The sequence below is a fragment of the Gopherus flavomarginatus genome, chromosome 5 (genome assembly GCF_025201925.1).
Source record: "Gopherus flavomarginatus isolate rGopFla2 chromosome 5, rGopFla2.mat.asm, whole genome shotgun sequence".
NCBI lineage: Eukaryota > Metazoa > Chordata > Testudines > Testudinidae > Gopherus > Gopherus flavomarginatus.
The window spans coordinates 94,699,988-94,723,377 of NC_066621.1; the positions used below are offsets into that span (position 1 = coordinate 94,699,988).

At 44.5% G+C, this 23,390-nt stretch overlaps 1 protein-coding gene across 7 annotated transcripts in view; it reads left to right on the forward strand.

The window, feature by feature from the left end:
- Positions 1-23,390, forward strand: part of PSEN1 (presenilin 1) — a 63,556-nt gene that overhangs the window by 35,487 nt on the left and 4,679 nt on the right. For 4 of the 7 annotated variants that reach the window (XM_050956588.1, XM_050956589.1, XM_050956587.1 and 1 more), the window contains 5 exons: positions 177-397; positions 8,946-9,044; positions 12,426-12,512; positions 17,541-17,714; positions 23,191-23,309. In XM_050956588.1, the coding sequence (XP_050812545.1) occupies positions 177-397; positions 8,946-9,044; positions 12,426-12,512; positions 17,541-17,714; positions 23,191-23,309 (700 nt within the window). Of the gene's footprint in view, positions 1-176; positions 398-8,945; positions 9,045-12,425; positions 12,513-14,731; positions 14,896-17,540; positions 17,715-23,190; positions 23,310-23,390 lie in introns of those variants that run through there. The other 3 variants (XR_007774869.1, XR_007774870.1, XM_050956586.1) reach the window with 3 other exon arrangements.

The window sequence follows — 23,390 nt, forward strand, 5'->3', positions numbered from 1 at the left end:
CTTTGAGTCCTTGCCAGATCTAATTAAGATCTAATAAAAGAACAACTTTAGCAAAATACATGAAGCATAGAGTTTTAAAATTTAATTCTCAAGTTTGCTGCCTTTGTTTTTGCCATTGCTGTAGGGAGACAGATGCCTGCTTTCTTTATCTAATCTCCTTTTCTTAAATGTTTTAGTGAGGTTTTTAAAACCTATAACGTTGCCATGGACTACATTACACTCGCGCTCATGATCTGGAACTTCGGTGTGGTGGGAATGATCTGTATTCACTGGAAAGGCCCGCTCCGGCTCCAGCAAGCATATCTCATTATGATCAGTGCTCTCATGGCCCTGGTATTCATTAAATACCTTCCTGAATGGACTGCATGGCTTATCCTAGCTGTGATTTCAGTATATGGTAAGATTCTGAAAAAAGCCTAATACCAGCAATGATGATGGTATGCCCTCTTCCTACTTTCACTTCTTCCATCTATTTGACCACATAAAACCCAGGGTCCAAACATCGGCAGGGCGAGGGTTTTGCTGCAATGTCTTACACAAATTCCAGGGACCAGATTGTGTTCCCTTACATCTAACTCATGGGTAAGTCCCCCTCAAATGGCTGTTACCTCTGAGTGCCTCTGCAATACCATCTCTATCTACATACCCTGGACCCTATGAGGGCCCCCCCCTGGGGTCTGCAGGAAGTGCAGATGGGAGTGGAGTTGGGGTAGTACAAGGGAGGAGAGGATAGACTTGAGACCCATATTGTAGTCCTCCTTCTGGTCTCATTGAAGATAACTCTCGTGTCTCCCACTCCCTCAGGGGCCCTTGGGAGCTATTGCATTTCCAGAGTGAAGCAGTTCCTCGGGAGGCTGGAGCCACATCCTGAGTACAAGGGCTTGAGGTGGATAGCTGTGGCCTCCCTAGGGTCCTCCAGTTACCAAGAGGGCCAATCCATCCCCTGACAAGAACTGGGTAATCTCAGAAATTTCTCTAGGAGTTTTCCTTAGGAAAAAGTCCCTTCACACAGGAGGATCTAGTCATGGCACAGTGAAATACTCTCCCACAGTTCAAATCGATATAGTAGTAATTTCCTTTTCTAGACTATCATATATTATGTTTCATCCCAGAGAAAGCTGCAATAAACTATACCTAGAGATCACATAACTTGTCTCAGACAGTTATCATACACTTGTAAAGGGCACTGAAGCCCTTCAGTAGGAGTGGTGCTCTGTATTTTATGCCAGTCATGATCTTGCTGTAAGGGCAGATGTGTCTCAAAGACTGATTTAGTTTACATAATAGGCCAGAATATCTAAGGTTACGGCTACACGGCAAGCTAGGAATGTGATTTCCTCTACTTGTGTACACTTTCGGCTCTAGCTTTTTTGCTGCCCCAAGCACGGCAGGCAGGCTGCCTTTGGTGGCTTGCCTGTGGGAGGTCTCTGGTTCCACGGCTTCGGCGTACCCGCTGCTGAATCCATGGGACTATCGGACCTCCCACAGGCAAACCACCGAAGGCTGCCTGACTGCCGCCTTCACAGGGACTGACAGGGCACCCCCCGCCACTTGCCACCCCAGGCATCTGGTGCCTGGAGCCGCCACTGAGCACGAGTATAAGTAGTAGGTAAGCCGTGATAGCATGGGTAGTGGCAGCAGAGGCTGAGCTGTGCTGAGTACGTAACCTCTGGTTTTGGGTGGGTTTGTACTTGGTGCAGCTCAGCCATACCTCTGCTAGCCATGCTACGCTGCTATTGATACTCGTGCGACCAAGACAAAAGCTATCGCAACTATGTGTTTGTGATCGCACCCCTAGCTCCTAGTGTATAATTGAAATGTCTTATAGCAAAGAGGAGGATCAATGCAAACTTATTCGTAAGGAATTTGAATTAATTTGGAAACGCAGAAGTGAATTTTAACTGCAGATGGACACGAAATCTGAAATTCCCTGATAATGGGAAAAGTGAGAGTCTGTTTTTTTCCTCCATATTTGTATTAATACAGGATTAATCAGACTTGATTAGCCCTTTGTCCATCTTGGGCCAGTATTGTCCTTAGATACCTGATGCCTCAGAAGGAGGTGAAAATGTTCCTTAAGCACATAGTGCTAGCTGGCTGTCCCAGGTTCTGAATAAGGTAGGGAGAGTCTTCCTTGGCCTTTGTAGGTCAACTGCTTATTAAGCCCTTGTTTCACAGCTGGCATGAACCCAAGTGTTAGTGGTCATAAGATTTTATTTATTTCACTTTAAACAGAATAACATGTTTAGACAAGACTGTCCCATCCATGTGAAATAACAATAACAGCAGCAATTCCTGTCCAATAGAAAATAGGCAGTTACCCAATGATAATAATCCCCACCCCTCAGATTCCCCAAAGAAACCCCACACTCGGAGCACCTTAGCCTTCCCTAGGTTCTAGCCCAAGGAAGATAGGCTTCCCAGTGTGACCTGAAAGTCACCACATTTGGGCTATTTTCAACCTGGTAGGGGTGAATTCCACGGTTATCAGATTCTTATCTAATTCTCTTTTGGACCCAGTTGTACTTTTGACCTTCACAACATCCCATAGCAATGAGTTCCAAAGGATGACTGCATTGTGTAAAGAAGTACTTCCTTATGTTTGTTTTAAAACTGCTGTCTGTTGATTTCATTAGGTGCCCCTGGTTCTTGTTATGTGAATGGGTAAATAACACTTCCCTATTCACTTTTTCCACACCAGTCATGATTTTATAGACCTCTGTCATACACCCCCCCCTTACTCCTCTCTTCTGTAAACTAAACAGTCCCAGTCTTTTTAATCTCTCCTCACTTGGAAGCTGTTCCATACCCCTCCTCATTTTTGTTGCTCTTCTCCATACCTTTTTCAATTCTAATATCTTTTTGTGATGGAGTGACCAGAAATGCACACAGTATTCAAGGTGTGGGCATACCATGGATTTAGATAGTGGCTTTATGATATTTTATGTCTTCTTATTGCTCTCCTTGCTAATGGTTCCCAATGTTCTTTTAACTTTTTTTTTTTTGCTGCTGCACATTGAGTGGATGTTTTCAGAGAACTATCCATGATGATGCCAAGATCTTTCTTGAGTGGTAACGGCTAATTTAGACCCCATCGCTTAGTGTGTACAGTTGGGATTATTTTTTTCCATTGTGCATTACTTTGCTCTTAGCAACACTGAATTTTATCTGCCATTTTTTTGCTCAGTCACCCAGTTTAGATAGATCCCTTTGAAACTCTTCTCAGTCAGCTTTGGATTTAACTATCTCCAGTAATTTTATATCATCTGCAAATTTTGCCACATCACATACCTTCTTTTCCAGATGATATATGAATATGTTAGATAGCACAGGTCCCAGCATAGATCCTTGGGTGATCCGGTGTTTACTTTTCTCCATTGTGAAAACTAATAATTTAGTCCTACCCTTCGTTTCCCATCTTTTAACCAGTTACTGATACATGAGAGGACCTTCCCTCTTATCCCATGACTTCTTAGGGCTTCTTAGAGCATCTGAGAAGATAGTGGGGATCCAATTGCTAGGATATTGACATCTAGCAACCAGCGACTTCCCTGCCTTTTCTTAGGGAAGCTGAGCAACAGATTTCCCAGGTGGAGATCAAGGGTCTGGAGCACTATGAGTTAGGAGAGAAGAGTTAGCTGCTGGAAGGAGTTGGGGCTCTTACCTGAAGTTTGAGCCAGGAGGTCAGACGGAGGAAGGGAGACAGAACTTGAAACAGGGGGTTCACTGCAGCTTGGCTGGGCTCTGGACTAATTAGAATGTACTATGCTTTAACCTTCATTTCTCTAGATTACCCTAAGGATTTCCTATGCTGTGTTCCAATTAAGAAATAAACGCTACTGTTTTGACAGTGCTATGTGAGTGTCCCTGCAAATGTGCATTCATCCCCAAAGAGGGTACAAGTCTCTGTCAGGAGCCTGGCTCAGTTGGACTTGATGAACAGAGCTCAAGGGGTGAAGCAGGAATGCTGTAGGCCCAGAAATCCTGTGTAAGGAGGCAGTGGAGCCACCGGGCTTACCTTGGAGGAAGAGCGAGACCCTGAGAGGGTCTGGCACACTGAAGGGGCCTGCTAGAGACTGTTCCAAAGCTGGGGCTATAACACCAGTCCTGTGAGTCTATGACACTGGCTCCTCAAGGGACAATCGTATCAGGAGTACAAATAGGAATTGCTGCCCTGCTCTACATATGCCACTCCTTGGAACTTTAAGTAAATCCAGGAGTGTCCACTTTAACACCCATAATGACTATAGATATTATTGGAGCAGTCGTAGAATTCATGTGTAGCCACAGTACAGATTCTTCGCAATGAGATCTTCATAGCCAACTCTGTCTCAGTCCTCAGATGGCAGTCTGGTCTCGCTTGGGACTTGTAGGCCACATGGCTTCATGCGTCCATGTGACCCCTTTTGCCAGGCTTCACTTACGCAGGCTCCAAGTTTGGCTGAGTAAGGTCTGTCCCAAAGAGAGACTCCTTGGAGAAGAGAGTCTCACTTCCTCCCAGTGCCTGGACATCTCTCACCCAATGGGAATAGAGAGAGAGAGAGAGTTTGTGTGTGGTGGGGGGGGGGGGGGTCCCTTGCTTCTGCCCCACCCACAGACACTCATGACAGATGTATCCCTCCGAGGCAGGGTTGGCACACCTGGTTAACCATATAGCTCAGGGCTTCTGGACTTCTTAAAAGTGGCACACACCAGGTCAACCAACTCGAGCTTCAAGCAGTCCATGAAGCATGCAAAAAATTCCTCCCCTTCATTCAGTCCACTTGGGTCCAGGTAAAATCAGACAATGTGACCACTGCTTAATATATAAATACACAGAGGGAATCAAGGTTTGCGTCACTCTGCAAGGAGGTGGTGCACTTCTGGAACTGGTGCATCCAGCACCAGATCATCCTCTGCAGTGCTTCTGCCTGGGGTAATGAATTCCTTAGCAGATAGCCTCAGCAGGCATTTTCACAAGTGGGAGCTCTACCTATCTGTCACCCAATGAATCTTTTGCCAGTGGGGATCCCCATTTTCCAATCTTTTTGCAACCCAGGACAATAGAAGGTGTTCAACTTATTGGTGTCTGGATGCTCGGGGAGCTGCTCCAGAGAGGATGCATTCCTAGTCCACTGGTCAGACCTGTAGATGTACACCTTTCCTCCCATTCCGCTTCTACCATGAGTCCTCCAAAAGACCAGCCACAGTAATTCTGGTTCACCAGGCCCCAAAAGGTGGCCTCCTACCCGTGCATTCACCTGTACTATTTCCAGACCTACGGTCACAGAACAGGGGTGGCACCAAGTATCCCAAACCGGCACCCCTTCATCTGACAGCCTGGTTTTGGGATGGATGGCAGACTTAGAGAGATCCTGCTTGAAGAAAGTTCTGTTCGTCCTTTTCAAAAACAAAAAACCTTCTATAGGAAAGTGTTACACTGCTAAGTGGGAGTGGTTCTCCCTGTGGTGTCAGAGGCACAATTTGCGTCTAGAGAAATCTGGCATTTCTCTTATCCTGGACTGTCTCCTCTCATTTGAAGTCACAGGCCTATCCATTAGTAAATTAAGGGTTTGTTTAGCAGCTTTCAATGCCATTTATTCTCTGGTAGAGGGTTTCACCATTCCACAACAGTCAGATTCTTAAAAGGCACCATCAGAATGTTCCTACCGGTATCAAGACCTACTCTGTTTTGGGACCTGAACCTACTGCTTTCCCAAATCATGAAACTGCCCTTTGAACTCTTGGCCTCCTGCTGCCTCTTACTTTTATCGATGAAGGTAGCCATCCTCACAGACATTACCTCAGCCAAGAGAGTAGTTGAGCTTAGGGCCCTCAGGGTGGGCTTGGCTTATATTGTCTTTCACAGGGACAGAGTATCCCTGAGACTGGACTGCAAATTCATCTTTGAGGTTCCATCTGACTTTCACTTGAACTGGGCATTCCACCTCCCTGTTGTTTTTTTTTTTTTTTACTCAAGACCTCAGGAATATAGAGGCAGGGAAAGGAATGCCGGAGCCCTGCAGACATCCAGTCTGGATAGTACAAAGCACTTTAGAAGATCTCCATGACTGTTTGTCTCCATATCTGAGAGGATGAAGGGAGAGGCAATGTCTTCCCAGGGACTCTCAGAATGGATTTCCAGCTGTATCCCTCTCTGCTATGAGAGGGCAGGAGCCCCTCCTTCACAATCTGTCAGGGCTCACTCTACCTGAGTGCAAGCTGCCTCAGTGGCATCCTTTCAAGAAGTCCCACTCTTGGAAATCTATAGACTGGCAGATTGTCTCTATTGGCATGTTACTGGGCACTATTCCCTGATTCAAGCCTCAGCTGAGGATGCTTCCTTCATTTCTGCAATCCTGCTAACTGTGGTGCAAAGCATGGGTGGCGGTTGAAGCTTCCCCTACCCTGCCTCTTCCCTTTGAGGCCACACCCCTGCTTGTGCTCTTAGCCCCCCCTGGCCCTGACCGGAGGACAAGGGGGCAGGTTTGGGGCTCAGTCAGAGCTACGAGGACGGGGGAGAAGGTGGGGGCTGAGAGCTCATCCCCAGCCAGAGTCAAACTCTCAGCCTCGGCCGGGACCGCGCACAGCTCTTGGCTCTGGCTGGGGCTCTGAGCCTGGAGCCTTTCCCCCATTGTGTCCCTTCCACCTGCAGCCCTGCCCCCATTCTGCCCCTACTCCGCCTCTTCCCCCTCCCCCCCCCAAGACCCACCCCTGCTCACTTCCCCCTCCCCCTCTCTGTTGTGGCCCTAAGACCAGAAAAGCTCTATGCTCCTGACATGGCCCCAGGGCTGTGACAGAGTGAGGCTATTTTTCCGGGGGCCCCAAATCCACCATTCCCCCTACCCCCGGTGGCATGAGGTTTGGGGAAGCTTATCCACCCCCAGCCTCCATTGCACACCATCCGGGGTGCAAAGCTCTTCCTCGCCCTTGCCTTCTCAATGGGCACTGCTTGGGAGTCGCTCATAGTGAATACCCATAGCGACTAGCGCTCAAAGAAAGGGAAGTAAGGGTACGGCTACACTACCCTTGTAGTAGACATGCTTTATAGCCGGGGGAGAGCTCTCCTGGCGATTAAAAAAAAAAAAAAAAACCCACCCCTAACGAGCAGTGGTAGCTTTATTACTGGGAGCACAGCTTTTAGCGCTTTTCAGCGCTAAAACTTTTGTCACTGTGTTTTTTCACACCTGCTGAAAGTGGCAGTATAGTCACAGCCTTACTTACATTATAGTAACAGGAGTTCTTTGAAATGTGTGGTTCCTATGAGTATTCACAATCCACCTTCCTTCCCTTCTGCTTCGGATTCTCACGTGATTCACAGCAGAATTGGAATTGGAGAACAGTTTGCCCCACCCCATCACACCCTCTGTTTGCAGCACAGGGAGAGACAGACACTGCCATTGAAGAATTCCTGGTTGCGGGAGCAGTGAATAGCCATAGGGACCATGCATCTCAAAGGACTTCCATTATCAAAGTAATTAACTTTCCTTTATTGATCTCCCAGATGTTTACATGTGTGCGCAATGGACTGTTAATAATCTAAACATCAACAATGTCATCATTACATTTCAGAGTTGTCAGTTTATTATAATTTTAACAGAAACCTCAAGATTGAGTGCTTATCCCCCAGTGCTGAGCTGGATGTTCCATAGATATTGTGATGGAGGGCAGTGGGGCAGCATGGGTGTGGAATGAGGAATTTGGAATGAAATCCTGCTTCAAATGTGAAGTTACTCCCATCACTGCCTACAAGCGAGGGAGAGGAATTCACACTCTCCGCAGTACACTCAGTTTCAGCTGCCTCCTGGTTGACAAAACTGTCAGATGCAGCATCGTTTACTGCCCAGTCATCAAAACCCCAAGCTTGCCTCTGCCAGCTTCTGTGATGAAACTACATGATCTGAGTTTAAAAATACACAGCATGCTGAAAAACAACAATTTGGGGACTGCATAAAGAACATTAAAAGTAATATCTCATTAAAAGTAATGTCAGAATAGCTCCAGAGATGTTAGTGTATTTGTATTCTTATTTCATTTATTAAAATTCCCAATATTTGAATTTATCTGAGTTTGCCACAATTTCCAGTTTCTTGGAGAAGCCAGGGAGCCTTGCTGCAGGGTTAAGTCCAGCTGGCCACAGAGTTATAAGCGTCTTTACTCTTAAAGTTCTTAGGAGTAGGACTCTTCTCCTTGTGGAGTTCAGGGTGTGCCCTGATGACTGTAGCCAGTAGGGATGGTTCAGTGGTAATGGCGCTGTTGTGGGACTCAGGATACCTGGGTTCAGTTACACAGAGTTTGTGTGAGGATGGGCATGTCACTCAGCATGTGTGCCTAAGTTCTCAGTCTGTGATGCAGGGATAATAATACCGCTCTGCTTCATAAGGGTGTTGTGGGGATAAATACGTTAAAGAAGCACTCAATTACTGCAGTGATGGGGGTCATATAAGTACCTAAAACGGATGGAGGGCAACAGACCCCAGGGAACGTGGAGGGACCAAAGAGAACTATGCACTTGCACACCATAGAAGTTAAACATGGAAAACGTATGTGCTTATGCCAAAGGCTCAGACTTCTGACCAGTCAGTCTCCCACTCGTGCACCTCCTACAGTGCACAAGAGTGGGGCACGCACTGACACCTCTGTATGCCAGACACTAAAAGTGGCAGTAGAATTGAGGAATGTAGTGAGTGGGGGAAAAAGCTTGAAGGGGGGTGGGTCCCTACCACATAATTTAGATATAATAAACTCTCAACTCTATTTACCTCAAATAATTACATTCACTGGACTTGTATCTTATCACTGAGAACTGGACTGAGACAAACTCATTAACCTGGTCTATATTCCAGGCAGCATCCTAGAGGGTATCCCATTACCAATCCCTGCAGCCACTCTCACATAAAATGTTTTTAAAAACCAAATCTGTAATACTGTAGTACAGGATCTTTTCTGTGTGCTCTCCCCTGCAGATCTGGTTGCTGTTCTATGTCCTAAAGGTCCTCTTCGTATGTTGGTTGAAACAGCTCAAGAGAGAAATGAAACACTCTTCCCAGCACTTATTTACTCCTGTAAGTATATTTCATTAAGGCTTTTAGATTTGTAATCTCTTGCCTGACCTTGAGGAAAGGAGATGTAATCATCCCATTGGCTTCCTTTGATTTAATATGTTCTGTTGTTGTATGCGCAGCTGGAAATCACATTTCATTTCCTTGGGCCTCAATTTTTCATTTGCTATTTGCTCAGAAACCTGGAATATGTTCTTTATGAGATATTCCAAGATAAAAACAGCACACTTAGTTCTTTTTAAATTAAAATGGAAAAAGTGATAAAGGATCTTGGTCTGGCCAAAACAGTATCAGTAGAACGTGAATCTAGCGCACTTAGGATAGGCTTTGTTTCTATTTAGAAATATTTGTCCATTTGCAGGGCTTAAACAATCTACTCACTACAGAGAAGGGGGAACTCATGTTGGTGAGCGAGGGGATCCTATCCCATGTATTCCTACAAGAAACTGATTTTCTTCAGACTTTTAAAAATTATGTTTCTAGCTTATGGTTGCAAGGAATAACCCATTAAATGTGAATTGCTTCTGTGTTCTCTGTATGTGTTTGCTTCTGGTTTTGCTTATAGTTTGTCAACCAGAAATTATTTGCTATTTTGACACAAATCTGCAGACTAGTTTTAACCCAAAAACATGTTTAGGCTTTATTCACAAAGTGTATATGTGGGGGTAGGCGGTGTGCCCACCTTGTAACTTCTGGTTCAGTGCTTAGAGCACTCACCCAGTAAGTGGGAGACCTAGTTCAATTCTTCCCTCCGCTGATATGAAGCAGGGATTTGAACTTGGGTCTCTCCTCCTCCCCCATCTAACCACTGGGCTGTATTTTGGTGTATTCTGGGATATAGTGTTATGATCTTTCTCAGTCTCTCCTGTTGAAACTGTTCTACCTTGTATAAATAATTACGCATTGAAGCAAAGGTTTGAACTTTGGTTTCCCACGGTTGAGGTGAGTGCCCTAACCACTGAGCTATAGAGTGATTCTTATTTCCTCTCTATGTTCCAACAACTATTCAAGTACTTTATACAAAGTAGGACAGCTTCAACAGGAGACACACCTGTCCCAGGATGTTCTGTAGTCCAGGTACTCTCCTGAGTGTGGGGGAAGACAGAAGTTCAAGTCCCAGCTCCATATCAGGCAAATGGAGGAATTGATCGTAGGTCTCCCCCATGCTGGGTGAATGCCCTAACCATTCAGCTAAAAGTTATAAGGTAAGAACCACAACTACCTCTGGCAGTTTTGTGAATCTGGCCTTTAAAAAATGCCTGGAAACAAGACCTTTTTGGGTTGAAATTCACCAACATTTTTTCCAAATTTTTAGATTTGGCTCAAGTAGAACCAAAAAAATCAGTTATTTGCCCAGCTCTAGTAAGCAGCAGCAATGTAAAACTAGCACAAATCTGATCATTTTCATTGCTGCTGTTCATAATCCTGGGAGCAGCAGTGAAATTGTCAAGAATCAACAAATTTTACTTTGCTGCTGCTCAGGAAAACTCTGGGTTGAAACAGAAGGAGGACTGAAACTAAAATGCCAGGTGAAGATAAAATACCAGACACACACTTTCACCTCCAGCAGCTAAGAGTCTCTGGGATGGGGAGAAGAGAGTTATTTCTCCCTTCCAGCAGCCATATTTTAGACTAATCAGGTATCCAGAAGACAGAAGCTGATTTAAGAAAAACCTGAGCCCCCTAGTGAGGTCCACTATGGTAATGCCAACTTCCTCTCCCTTACCAGCAGCTGGGGCTGGGCATCACCCATGGAGCTCACTATTGGGGATTCCTGCTCATCTTGTATCTTGATTTCTGGCTAGTGGGAGTATATAGAGCTTTTTAAGCACTATTTATTCAGACTGGGTAAGTTCAGAATATATAGTTAAACCGCTTACCCAGTCGACTCTCTTGTAGTGTTGAAATACATAAGACCCCTTACAATTGGGGGAGGGACTGTGGTCTTGTGGCTGACAGGAAGTCAGGAGTTGTCTTTTTCCTAGCTCTGACATTAACTCGCTATCTGATCTTCCCCCACCTCAGTTGTCTTGTGTAAAATGGGGTCAATACCTATCTCGTAGGAGTGTTGTGAGGCTTGTTTTGGGAAAAAAACTGTTTGAGATCATCTGAAAGGCTCTACAGAAGGCAAATTATAAAGAATCCAAAATACTCTGACAATGAATGGAAGACTCTGGTTGTTTAAGAGGAACTGCAGTGTTTTTATCCAAAATAAAAAAATTTAACATTAAAGATCAGTGTTTTAAAAGCTGGCCAGAAGTGCATGATAAATGCAGTTTATTACCTGGATTTTGCCATCTCAGATATAGAAGGGTGGGACATGTGTGATGGTATCCAACTCATCAGACAGATTGTTACCTGGAGATCTGACTTGTTAGGGTGTCCACCACTGACATTTTCCATACATACTAGCTTTGGGATACTATTATGCCCTGAAAACTTAGCAAATATCATATTAATTCAGAAATCATTGTACAGACACTCCCGGACTTACGCAAGCGTTCCGTTCCGGAACGCCTTGCATAACTCAAATTTTGCATGTCAGAAATGTATATCCGACAGTTATGCCCCCCAAAAACCCTCTTGTTTCTAGCTTATGGAACTTTTTCTGTAAGCACGGGTTTGCGCAAGTTGGGTTTGCGTAACCCGGGGGACAGCTGTATTAAAATGTCAAGCACAGTAGAAATGTCTTATGTTGTAGACTCCAGTTGGCTGCTTAGGAGAGAAGGGTGTGGTGTGAGGGGGATGGCGGGGAGGTAAGAGTAGGATGGAGTGAGGGTTGACTTACCTGTCACAATCTTAGTTCTGTTGTACTGGTAACATCTGCCCATAGCCGGCTTAGCCCTTCTATATGCCCAAGAAGTGGAAGTTAGGGCTGGGAAACAGCAAACTTGAACTACAAATAACCAACTTAAATTGAATAAAATTGAATTGTAAAAGAATAGGAGCAGTGACCAGCCTTTTAAAAAGAAAAATAGCTTCTATAGATACAGTTACCAGCACTGCCTGTGTAAACTGATGCTACTTCAATACCAGTCATTATACTTCCAAATGAAAATCTGGTTGCTTCTGCACAGGAGAGTAGGAGGAGAATCATCAGTACAGTTTTTCAATGTGTACTCTTAATGGGAAACTGTATCTCTAAGCAGCTGCAACTTGACTAATTTTTATAACACTTATTATGACCAGTCTGTATCCAGTCAGATCTAGAAGATGTGTTGTAGCTGAAACTGACTTCATCCCAACTATTAGTATGCCTTTAAGTATTTTAAAAGGAAGTAAAACTGCCTGTGACTGAAGATAGTTGCAGCAGAGAAATGATAGCCCAGTGCTGACGCCAGAGTTTGTCCTCTGATACGTTGACCAATGTCTTTTCTTCAACAGCAACGATGATGTGGCTAGTGAACATGGCTGAGGAAGACCCAGAAGCCCAACGAAAAGCTTCCAAAAGCTCCACTTATGATAAACAAGGTGAGGATTTCTTTTGCATGTTATCTTATAGTAGAACATCTTCGTAGAGAAAAGCGGCAAAGGGTCCTGTGGCACCTTATAGACTAACAGACGTATTGGAGCAAAAGCTTTTGTGGGTAAATACCCGCTTCATTGGATTCATGCACAGGACTCTTCACTGCTTTTTACAGATCCAGACTAACACGGCTATCCCTCTGATACTTCATAGAGAACTGTCCCTGCTTTCAGATGGAGCTTTTTAAACACACTTTTTGCGCAGACAATAGATGGTTCTCCACTCCCTCAGAGTGAAAGCCCTGCTAGAAATAATCTGTTTTAACTGCAAATGATGATCAGTTAATATGTAATTAATACTCTTGCAGCTATTCATTATTATGGAACTCATGGTTTCTATTTAAGAGACTTGTCTCAACAACAAGTACTGACTGAGCTCAGTTCAGTGCAGAGGATAGTTGTGGTAAGGCACATCCATGTGCAGGGAAAGACACAGTTTATAAAATGAGATTTTAAAGAATAAAGCCACATTGAAAGGGCAGATTTGATCAGGTTTCCTGATAGTCCGTTCACAGATTTCTCTACGACACTGAGTGGGTTCTGTTTTCTTCCTTTTTCTAAGAGCTCCCATCCAGTGAGCTTGTGGTATAGAGCTGTTGTGTCACTGGAGAGATTCAGGCCTGGTCTACACTACGCATTTAAACCGAATTTAGCAGCGTTAAACCGATTTAACCCTGCACCCGTCCACACAACAAGACCCTTAATATCAATATAAAGGGCTCTTTAAACCTGTTTCTGTACTCCTCCCTGACGAGAGGAGTAGCGCTGAAATCGGTATTGCCGTGTTGGATTAGGGTTAGTGTGGCCGCAAATCAACAGTATTGGCCGCCGGGCGGTATCCCACAGTGCACCATTGTGACCACTCTGGAAAGCGATCTGAACTCGGATGCACTGGCCAGGTAGACAGGAAAAGCCCCGCGAACTTTTGAATTTCATTTCCTGTTTGCCCAGCGTGGAGCTCTGATCAGCACGGGTGGCAATGCAGTCCCAAATCCAAAAAGAGCTCCAGCATGGACCATACGGGAGATACTGGATCTGATCGCTGTGCGGGGAGACAAATCTGTTCTATCAGAGCTCCGTTACAGAAGACGAAATGACAAAGCATTTGAAAAAATCTCCAGGCGATGATAGACAGAGTCCACAGCAGGGACTCAGCACAATGCTGCATGACAAGCGTAACGGAAAGCCAAAGAATCAAATGGACGCTCATGGAAGGAGGGAGGGGGGACTGAGGACTCCAGCTATCCCACAGTCCCCAAAAAGCATTTGCATTCTTAGCTGAGCTCCCAATGGCTGAAGGGTCAGAAACATTGTCCGGGGTGGTTCAGGGTATACCTCGTCAATTTTCTCCCCCTCCCCCCGACGTGAAAGAAAAGGGGAAAAAAATCTTTTCTTGCCATTTTTCAATGTCACCATATGTCTACTGCATGCTGCTAGTAGTCACTGTGCTGCGGCGATGAACAGCAGCATCTCCTCCCCTTTCTTTCCTGAGGGCAGATGGTGCAAAATGGTCGAAAACCGTCATCAGCCCGTGAGTGCTCCTGGCTGGCCTCGGTGAGGTCGGCCAGGGGCGCCTGGATAAAAATGGGTATGACTCCCTGTCACGGTAGCCCAGGAGGCATGTGGGAGGAGGGAAGCAATGGGTGGGGTTGTTACAGGGGCACTCCTAGAATGGCATGCAGCTCATCTTTTCTGTGGGATCTCTGGGACTCTGACCCGGAGTGGCTGTGCTCTCTGGCTCTCTAGTAGACTTGCCCCATATTCTAGGCAGGACTGACTCTATTTTTGGACAAAACACAAAGAAGAGAATGACCCGGGGAGTCATTCCCATTTTTGTCCATGCGCCCCCGGCCGACCTCAGCGAGGCCAGCCAGGAGCACCCATGACAGCAGCAGACGGTACAAAATGATTGATAACCATCATCTCATCGCCAATTTACAATGTCGGACGGTGCAAGAGGGATGGTAACCATCTGAGCTACCTTGCAAAGGCAAATGAATGCTGCTGTGTAGCACTGCAGTACCACCTCTGTCAGCAGCATCCTGTACACATACGGTGATGGTGACAAAAGGCAAAACAGGCTCCATGGTTGCCATGCTATGGCGTCTGCCAGGGCAATCCAGGGAAAAAGGGCGTGAAATGATTGTCTGCCGTTGCTTTCACAGAGGAAGGATTGAGTGACGACATTTACCCAGAATCACCTGCGACACTGTTTTTGCACCATCATGCATTGGGATCTCAACCCAGAATTCCAATGGGCGGGGGAGACTGTGGGAACTATGGGATAGCTGCCCACAGTGCAACGCTCCAGAAATCGACGCTAGCCTCGGTAAATGGACGCACACCACCGAATTAATGTGCTTAGTGTGACCGCATGCACTCAACTTTATACAATCTGTTTTACAAAACCAATTTATGTAAAATTGGAATCATCCCGTAATGTAGACATACCCTCAAAGACATTCTGCTGACAAAATGTCCTCATGTTGTCATGCCAGATCATGATATAATGTGATGACATTTTGCTGTAACATCATATTGCATCAACACATCTCACGGTAACTGGTTAAAAGATAGGAAACAAAGGGTAGGAATAAATTATCAGTTTTCACAGTAAATAGCGGACTCCCCCCCCCCAAGGATCTGCGACCAGTTCTTTTCAACATATTCATAAATGATCTGGAAAAAGGGGGTAAACAGTGAAGTGGCAACATTTGCAGGTGATACAAACTTACTCAGAAAGGGTTAAGTTCAAAGCTGACTGCGAAGAGTTACAAAGGGATTGCACAAAACTGGGTGACTGGGCAACAAAAATGGCAGATGAAATTCACTGTTGATAAGTGCAGAGTAATGTACTTTGGAAAACACAATACCAACTTGTAGTAGGGTAGTTACCCCGCTCCTGCCCTGAAGGGCCTAAAACAGCCCTGGGAAAGGGCTAGGGCAGGGGAAAAGCTGGGCTGATTGGCAGAGCAGCCACAGCTGGGCCACACCCCAATCAGGCCACAATTGGCCTGTATAAAAAGGCTGTGAGCCAGAGGCCCAAGAGAAGTCTTTCTCTAGGCTGGGAGAGAGCAGGGCCTGGCTGCCTGCAGAAAGGGTACTGGAAGTGAACCAGGGCTGGGGAGAGCCAGAGGAGCAGGGGAGCTCGAGGCTGGCAACTCCCCAGGCTGCAGGGCCTGGTCCAGGGCCCATAGAGGTACTGGGAGGCAAAGGCAGGAAGTCCAAACCCCCTGGTGGCTTTTACACTGCAGTCCGCCCCAGGGAGTGGGGGCTTGATGATGACTGGCAGTAGCCCAGACTGAGGCAAAGTGGGGAGTAGAGGGTTGGAGGTTCCCCAGAGAGGGGAGACTCAGAGGCAGAGTGAGGGGTTACTGCCAGGGGCCGGCTCCCCAGATAACAGGGCACCAGAGTCCAGGAAGGGACGCGAGGGCCTAGCAGCAGTGGGACACCGGCTTGCAGAGGGTGCTCCAAGGCTGGAAATAAGCTAATTCCCAAGACACCAGCAGGAGGTGCCGCATGGGTGAGTCCCACATCGCTACACAACTGTACATATAAAATGACTGAGTCTAAGTTAGCTGTTACCACTCAAGAAAAAGATCTTGAAGTCATTGTAGATAATTCCCTAAAAACATCAGCTCAATGTGAAACAGCAGTCAAAAAAGCAAACAAAATGTTTGGAACCATTCGAAAAGGAATAGATAATATGACAGAAAATACCTTAATGTCACTATATAAATCCATGGTATGCCCACATATTGAATGCTGCCTGCCATTTACATCATCCCATCTCAAAAAAGATATATTACATTGGAAAAATTACAGAAGGGCAGCAAAAATTATTAGCTTCCATATGAGAAGACATTAAAAAAGCGGGGACTTTTTAGTTTAGAAAAAAGACAACTAAGTGGGAATATGATAGAGGTCTGTAAAATCATGACTGGTATGGAGAAAGTGAATGACAGTGTTGTTTACTCCTTCACATAGTACAAGAACCAGGGGTCACCCAATGAAATTAATAGGCAGGCAGTTTTAAAACTAACAAAAGGAAGTATTCTTCACACAACATACAGTCAATCTCTGGAACTTGTTGCTAGGGGATGTTATGAAGGCCAGAAGTAGAACTGGGCTCAGTAAAGAATTAGGCAAGTTCACAGAGAATAAATCTATCAGTGACTGTTAGCCAAGATTGTCAGGGTTGCAACCCCATCTTCTGGGTGTCCCTAAACCTCTGACCACCAGAAGATGGAACTGGATCACTTTATAAATTGCCCTGTTCTGTTCATTTCCTCTAACACATCTGGCATCAGCCACTGTTGGAAGACAGGATACTGAGCTAGATGGACCATTGGTCTGCCCCACTGTGGCCATTCTTATGTTAGAAAAGAGCTGGGAAGGACCTTGAAAGGTCATCAAGTCCAGGCCCCTGTGCTGTGGAAGGACCAAGTAAACCTAGACCATCCCTGACAGGTGTATTTTAAAAACAGGTCAGATAACCTCCAATGATAGAGATTACAAAACCTCCCTTGTAAACCTATTCCAGAGCTTAATTATCCTAATAGTTAGAAAGTTTTTTCCTAATATCTAACCTAAAATTTCCCTTGTGTCAGATTAAATCCATTATTTATTGTCTGGCCTTCAGTGGACATGGAGAACAATTGATCACAGTTTTATAACAGTTTTTAACATATTTGAAGGTCCCTGTTTTCAGTCGTCTTTTCTCCAAACTAAGCATACTCAGTCTTTTTAACCTTTCCTCACAGGTCAGGTTTTCTAAACCTTTCATCATTTTTGTTGCTTTCCTCTGGACTCTCTCCAGTTTGTCCACATCTTTCCTGAAGACTTCAGCTGAGGTCTCATCAGTGCCAATTAGAGGAGGAAAGTTACCTGATGTGACTAACTGTATTAACAGGAGTGTCTATGTATGAGAAACACTTTGTAATAAGTTTTATATTATTATTTTCTTTTCCTGAGCTGCAGCAAACCAGATTCAGAATGAAGATGCTGACTTGGATGACGGAGGTTTCAATCCGGAATGGGAGCAACAAAGGGATAGCAGAATAGGGCCCCTTGAATCCACTCCTGAATCCCGGGCTGCTGTTCAGGCTCTCCCTAGTAACTCCCAAGCCAGCGAGGACCCAGAAGAGAGTAAGTATCATCCCAAGACTGAATAAATGTACATTTGATTTTCAGTCAGCTAAAGATAATGTGCCTATTCATTCATATGTTACTTACATAGACACATAGGACAGGCTGAAAAGTCCCCAATGATTAGGACATGTTGACCCACCTAATGACCTTCACAGGCCTGGATGGGCTTAAACCATCATATAACAGCAATGACCTGAATGGCTTTTTTTCAATCCACTGATGGTCAGAGAGTGTCATCCATTTGAATACAGACCTCTCAGCTGTGATCCTTGCCTTTGTCACCTCAAGATCAGAATGCCGCAGTACACTCTGCACAAAACTACATGTTAGGGCTAATTAAAAACCAAAGTTCAATGCGGGATGTTGCAGCTTGCTTGCTTGTTTTTTGTTTTTTTTTCCCCTGTAGCAACCTGCTTGTTAAGTACAGTGTCTCGCATTGAGCACATAACATCAATAGTCAGGGATCTGCACAGGCAGGCTTTTCGTTTCCAGGTGGAATTTAAGGTGGTGTTGGACCTGTAGAGCATTAAGCATTTTCAGACCTGCCTGTCTGGCAGACTGTCTCTCTCCCCATGTGTTATTGCCATAATTGTGATCAGTGAAGGCACTTGTTTATAGTGGTAGGATGTTAGTAGGGTGTATTACATAACAGCATCTTTGGCGTTTATTGCCTACCTTTCTCCAAAATAACCCAAATCTCTGTTGACCTTCAGAGTGAACTGCAAAGCCTCTTTCTTTGGTAGAGCTTTTGGGGAGGACACTTAGGGGCACAGGGGTCTTGGGAGTGGGATGAAGTGTATTTTAGTCTTTTAACAATTGACCTAATTCTTTTGTGTAGACTGGTTGTGTTGGTAGATAGTTATAGTTTTCTGAATGGATTGTTATTTAAAGTAACTGTTAGACTCCTATCCCAGGCTTTAGGCACTTTTTCTCCCTGCCCCCGTGGGTACTTTAAATGAAGAAAATAATAAATTGTTCCAAAATGTGTGTCTTTGTCCCTCTGTTTCTACAATCAGTAGTTCTAGGAGCATATTTACAGTGCTGCTAGTCATACTTGTCAGCCAGCAACAATTTGTTAGAAGTTTGTTGGAAAATTCACGTTTTGTGACAGTAGCTTTGTAGCCATTGCACTGATCACTGAGCGTTTAATACACTGCAACAGTATTTAAATGTTTAATATCATCAGCATGGTAAGACAGCGTTCTTAGCACTCCCTTTTTCATCAAGTTACTGTGCAACGCAACTTGACTTGAGAGAGAATTGTTTTAGCGTGCAGTGATCACTGCAGAGCAAGCAGTGATACAGTCTGTTAATTCAAAGCACTAGTTTTGTGTTTTTAAGAGTGAGTTGGGATGTTGTAAGTATTCTTGTAATGTCACTTTGCTAATAAACGTAAGTGAACAAATTCTGTACTAGATGCATCCAGTAAGGTTCCCACTGAATTTTTCCTTTAAAGTTTAGCATCTGTCTCTGGAGCTTGGGTTATTAATGACTAGGGTGACCAGATGTCCCGATTTTATAGGGACAGTCCCAATTTTGGGGTCTTTTTCTTATATAGGCTCCTATTACCCCCCACCCTCTGTCCCGATTTTTCACATTTGCTGTCTGGTCGCCCTATTAATCACTGTAGTCAGTGATAAGTAACTAAGGCATCAATTTCCTTCTACAGCTGTCTCTTGAAAGCCCTTTAGATCTGAGATCAGGACAACTGCTAGTCCTAACTCTGCATAATTCTTTTCATTTTCAAATACTTCATTTTTCATTAAATTAGAGCTTCCCAATATGATGAGAAACTAAATTTTGAATAGTAGCTGCAATTCTGGATATTTTGGATATTCAGAAGTTGTTTCCAAAATGACTTTTTAGTTTTAACAAGGAACCTTGCCGCCAGGAATTAAAATAAATGTTGTTAATACTCCTTGGAGCTTGGTAATCTAGTAGGATTGGAATGTGCTGCCATGCAGTGTTTCACTTGGCATCTAGCTTGGTATCATCTGTGACCGATCAGTGTTAATTTGACAGTGTTTCATAGCTGATAGAGTACAATAAAGTGAAGAGTGACTTATAAAAAAAAAAAAAAAACTAAAACCTGTCTCTTTAAAGACAGACTGAGTTATGTTTAGATTGGCATATCCAGTCAATAAAATTAACATGAGAAAGCATGGCCTTTAGGAGTATGGGAAACTTTACTTGTAAATGAGATTTTGGAATGGGGCTGGGAGATCCTATTGTGTGTGTACACATTCTAAACGCTCCAAACTGTAATAATTCTTACAGGATAAGCAGGAACCAAAAGAGCTGGTCCAAAGCAGTGAACATGATCCTGAATGAATTTAGGAAACACATAATGGTTAAATCTTAGGGGAAATCCTAGTGAACAGATCAGAGTAACCTGAGCGGGGGTACTGAGGGACTCCAAGGAGATGAGAAGTATAAGGTGCTGCTGATTTCCAGTAGTGACCTACGTTGGCTTTTACCAGTTTTAAGACTAGCTATTTTATGCAGTCTGTTTTCTTTTGTTTTAATCAATCTCTTCTCCCTTCCCCTCGCCAGTAATCTTGATTTACTACAAACTCTGTGGTTTTGGGACTGTCTGTCTCACAGTTTGAAAGAGCTGAATCTACCATAGAGGTTTAAGCAGTAGTAAAGAAAAGGGTTTCTGGAGTCTGTCCTTCATGGGACTGTCTGTCTGATGGCAGACTAGCTTTTCCCCCTCGCTGTTGCAGCCTGAGCTGCAGTCCTCCCAGATTCACAGGAAATTTCTAGTGAACATGGACAAGAACTGAGTGGAAGGGGTGTACGGTAACACCCTGCTCCTGTGCTAGCAGAGGCTCAGGGACAGCCATGCTGAGTCCCTGCAAAACGGAGGACCACTTTGCAAATCAAAAATCAGTGCTGATGGGTTGCAGAGAGTTTCATCCAGCTAATCGCCATAGCAGCATATGACTGAAGTACACCTCAACCTCGATATAATGCTGTCCTCGCGAGCCAAAAAATCTTACCATGTTATAGGTGAAACCGCGTTATATCGAACTTCATTCGATCCGCTGGAGCGTACAGCCCCGCCTTGCTGGAGTGCTGCTTTACCGCGTTATATCTGAATTCGCTGCAGCTGTGCCTCTCTAGCATCAATCCTTTATACCTTTATGGAAGGGGTTTTTCTCTTAATGTAGATAATCCATCAGTCAGTCCATCCAGGCAGCAGATAAATTGATATAATTCTTCTGTCAACTCATCTGTGTCTACACAGGGGGGTTAGGTTGACCTATCTACGTCGCACAGGGTGCAAAATTTTTCACAGCCCTGAGCAACATAGCTAGACTGATCTAATTTTTAAATGTAGACCTAGGCTGAAAAATAAATGTGGGGAATGGTTAAGATATGGGAACTCCTTTGAGTTCAGAAGGGAACTGTTGAGGATCTCTCTAGAAAAACCCAATAATTATAGCATAGAGTGGGAGTGTCAAACTCATTCTGAGGTGAGGGCCAGTGTGTACTTTGACTTGGGGTTTGTGAGCCAGAGAAACAAAACTCACCAGTAAGGAGCATGTTTTCCAGGCTCCTCTGACTATAGAGTGCATCTGTTTAGCTAAGTTAATTCTTCCTTTCTCCTTGTCTGAAAAGTAACAGATGGTTGGATTGGTTGGTGGAGGCAGCAGTGGCAAGCAAAATATAGTGGGAAGAGGAGGACCCACTCCCATAAACCTGGTGCTGCAGGGCTTGATGGGGTTATCAGGAACCCTGAGGGAAAGATGAGGAGAGAGAGAGGGAAGAAGGGCAGAAAGAGGGGGAGAAGAGAGAAGGAGAGAGCAGCTCCTCGGAGAAGAGGAGCCCTAGATTTCCCTCCCCAGGGCAGACGACCACCTGTCCCTCATCTGGGATAGCAGTGCTCTGGGGCCCTTCCCACTAGGCCAGGATGAGCAGAAACAATTTGAGGGGCAAGGGAAGCTCCGAAGCAACGGGGCTTAGTCCCAGTGGCAGAAGATGCAAAGGCAGCTACCATAGCAGGAGGAGGAATGCTGAGGTGAGGTGGAGGGGGCAGGGGCTTCCTTGCATATGGCCAATCAGGTATAAGCTCACTCCTGAGCTCTTCCTCTTCAGCAGGTGTCCACTTGATCTCCAGCTCTCCCTTGGTTCCTGCAGAGCGAGTCCAGAGTTGGATTGCACTGATGTGACAAAGGGAGCTGTGGGCTAGATGAGAGTATCCAAGGGGTTTGATCTTGCCCACCATCCAGCTGTTTGACAGCCTTGACGTAGGGGCTTTGAAAAAGCTATGGCACTGTCTGGGGCTTATTTAGTAGAACAAACATACAGGAAATCATCTTTACTTCTGTTTTACAGAAATGCTGTTAATTGGATATTATGCTACTAAAGTCCCTGCCGAGGTGGTAATTACCATAAAAACAAGCACATTGGCTCATGCACTTTTGAAGGATCCATGTACTGCAGAACCACAAACACCCATTTAATCTGAAAGATGCATCATAATTACACAAAGAGCCTTTCAGAGTTATCAAAAAAAGGATTCTGTAGGAGACACAAGAGGTCACTGGAATGTTTTGCTGGATGTTGGTTTGTGCACTGGAAGATACGTAATTGGAAACTGCAAAATAACAAGTGACTCATCTGCCCACTAGGCAGGGTAGTAGGAATAGTCTTTTGGCAAAATGTTGCTGTAAAATGAAACAATTGAGAGTGGCTTAGATCTACAACAAATATAACAGAAACATCCAACTTGCTCAGTTCAGAGTCATACTGGCAATTATTAGGAGTCTGAAGACCTCAACTAATTTGCATAAAGTGGAGCAAATGGGCAAAGGTCTTCCTTTTTACTCTAGAGATGTTGGAAATAACCCGTTTGTGTCAAAATGGAGTACTCTGTTGGGACCTGCCATTTTTGCTCGCCACACCTCTGTACGAAAGATTAAATCAGCTACAGGCTACATAGTAGAACTCTGTGAAGTGCGTTTTGGCTTTCCTTTTTTTCCAGAACGTTTTATTTTTGAGTATTCTATTCATTTTTCCCTTTTATATTCCAATTCCTGATATCAGTGTTTATCTGGTAGAGATAGTCATGCCAGTAAGTGCTTTTTCCCTTGTTGCTTTAAAACAGCTTCTGAAGAGTTACTTCTCATTGATTCCCAGCCTCCCATTTCGACTCCTTGCTAACTTAATTTAAAATGAGGGTGTGCATAAAAAAAAATTTCTTATGTTTGATTTGTGACATTTAATCTGTTTATAACTCGATACGGTGAAGTGTACTGGCACGCTGCGACATATCATTCATGTGTATTGGAGACTGGAACAGCTCTGCAGCAGGAGGGTCAAGAAGAATCTGCTGATTGCTTTTGGGTGTCCTATTGGTTTCTTGGATTATTCTGTCAGATATGTGCAACGGAAGTCATTTGTTGTGGCTGTTGGTGGGAGTTGTTTTGGGTCTTTATGTAACGCTCCCATATTTTTAACATTGCAGGAGGAGTAAAGCTTGGTTTAGGAGATTTCATTTTCTACAGTGTTCTGGTTGGCAAGGCCTCAGCAACAGCAAGTGGAGACTGGAACACAACTTTAGCCTGTTTTGTGGCTATACTAATTGTGAGTATAATGTAATGTGGTGGTGATGATATTTCAGTACATTCTTCAGTGACCCTAGGGGCTGCTGTTGTATGTTTTCCC